Source organism: Corvus brachyrhynchos, unplaced genomic scaffold (assembly GCF_000691975.1).
Source record: "Corvus brachyrhynchos isolate BGI_N302 unplaced genomic scaffold, ASM69197v1 scaffold5150, whole genome shotgun sequence".
NCBI lineage: Eukaryota > Metazoa > Chordata > Aves > Passeriformes > Corvidae > Corvus > Corvus brachyrhynchos.
Window position 1 is genome coordinate 3346 of NW_008235958.1, and position 1570 is coordinate 4915.

The following is a 1570-nucleotide window of genomic DNA, read 5'->3' on the forward strand; positions in this document are numbered from 1 at the left end:
CAGCCGTGCCCCTTCCCCGCAGGGTTGTGCCCCCCCCTTTCATGAGGGGGTTTTCGCGGTGGTTTCTCCCATTCCTGAGGTGGTATCCCCCATTGTGGGGGGGTTCCCTTGTCATTTTGGGGGGGTTTTTTCCCATTTTTTGGGGCGTTTACTCCCAATTTTGGGGGGTATTCCCCCATTTCGGGGCTCACCGGTGACCGTGCACTTGCTGGCGTCGCCGGTGGGCACGGCCCGGATGCGGTAAGGGGAATAGGGGATCTCGTCCCCCCCGTATTTGATGAGGATGGTGTAGCGCCCGGTCATGTCCGGCACGTAGGACACGGTGTAGGTGCCGTCCTGGTTGTCCCGGATCGAAGCCTTCTTGGGCTTCCCCTCAGGATCCTGAGGGGAAAAAGCGGGAATTGCAGCAGTTGGTGAGCTGAGAATGGGAATTTGCATGGTTTTGGGGTTGTGGCGCTGGATTTTAGGGCTGGGAAAAGGATCCCAGGACTCCCGGGTGGGTTTGGGGTCAAGGTCCCTTGGGCTTCCCCTCAGGATCCTGAGGGGGAAAAGTGGGAATTTCAGCTGTTGCTTTGATGGAAATGGGAATTTGGATGATTTGGGGGTGTGGGATCGGATTTTAGGGCCACGAAAAGGATCTCAGGGCTCTCAGAGCTCCTGAGTGAGTTTGGGGGTTGTGGTCAAAGGGTGGGAGATGATTCAGGGTCCAAAAACCCACCGGGGGAAGTTCTCCTGATGTTCTGCCTGGAGTTCTCCCACCTCAAATTCCTCTTGGGATAAATCCAGCCCCAAAAACTGGGGGTGTCCCGTTCTCTACACCCCAAACCCGGCGCTCTCCAGTGCCAACCACCCCCATGAAGCTCCAAAGACCCCTCCAAACCGGAGCTTCTCCAGTGCCACCACCCCAAACCCAAGACCCTCCAAGGCTCCCCACCCACTCCAAACCCCCCAAAAAAAACCCCCCAAAACCCAACCCCGGGACCCCGAAGCCCCCTCGCACCGTGATCTGCACGGCCAGCAGCCCCTCGCCGGCGTCCTTGGCGTCGATGGTGAACTCCACGGGCAGACTGGCCGGCACCCCGGTGGTGTTGAGGCCGGGGCCGCCCGCCCGCACCCTGCTGGCGTCGTGGGTGGGCAGCGCCTTCACCTTGAAGGGGCTTTGGGGAGGAATTCAGGGGTCAGGGCACCCCAAAACCCCCTCTGGAGACGTCCGGAATCGTCCCCCCTCGAGGACCCACCTGCGGGGCACCTCGTGGTCGCCGTAGCGCACGGAGATGCTGTAGGGTCCTTCCCGGGAGGGCACGTAGGACACGCGCTGTGTCCCGTCCCCGTTGTCGGCCACGTCCACCGGCTCCAGCACCCCTGGGGTGGGATAAAGGGGTTTTTTGGGAGGGGTTTGGGGTGGCCCGAGAGGCTCTGAGGAGCTCAGAACGTTGTGGGATGGGTGAAAAACCCCACAGAGGAACCCAAAGGCCACGACGGGGCGCCTTCAAGACTCCAAAAAGTTGGTACAGGGCAGCCCCAAAATGCCACAGAGTGCCCCAAAAAGCCCACAGGGCAGACCAAGACC

The 1570-nt window shown here is 61.0% G+C and overlaps 1 protein-coding gene across 1 annotated transcript in view; it reads right to left on the bottom strand.

The window, feature by feature from the left end:
• Positions 1-1487, bottom strand: part of LOC103611992 (filamin-A-like) — a gene marked incomplete at both ends in the record, with an annotated part of 4826 nt that extends 3339 nt beyond the window's left edge. Inside the window, 3 exons of the mRNA XM_008629566.2 lie at positions 192-381; positions 1001-1157; positions 1239-1487. Of these exons, the coding sequence (XP_008627788.2) occupies positions 192-381; positions 1001-1157; positions 1239-1487 (596 nt within the window). The remainder of the gene's footprint in view (positions 1-191; positions 382-1000; positions 1158-1238) is intronic.
• Between the last annotated feature and the right edge of the window lie 83 nt (positions 1488-1570).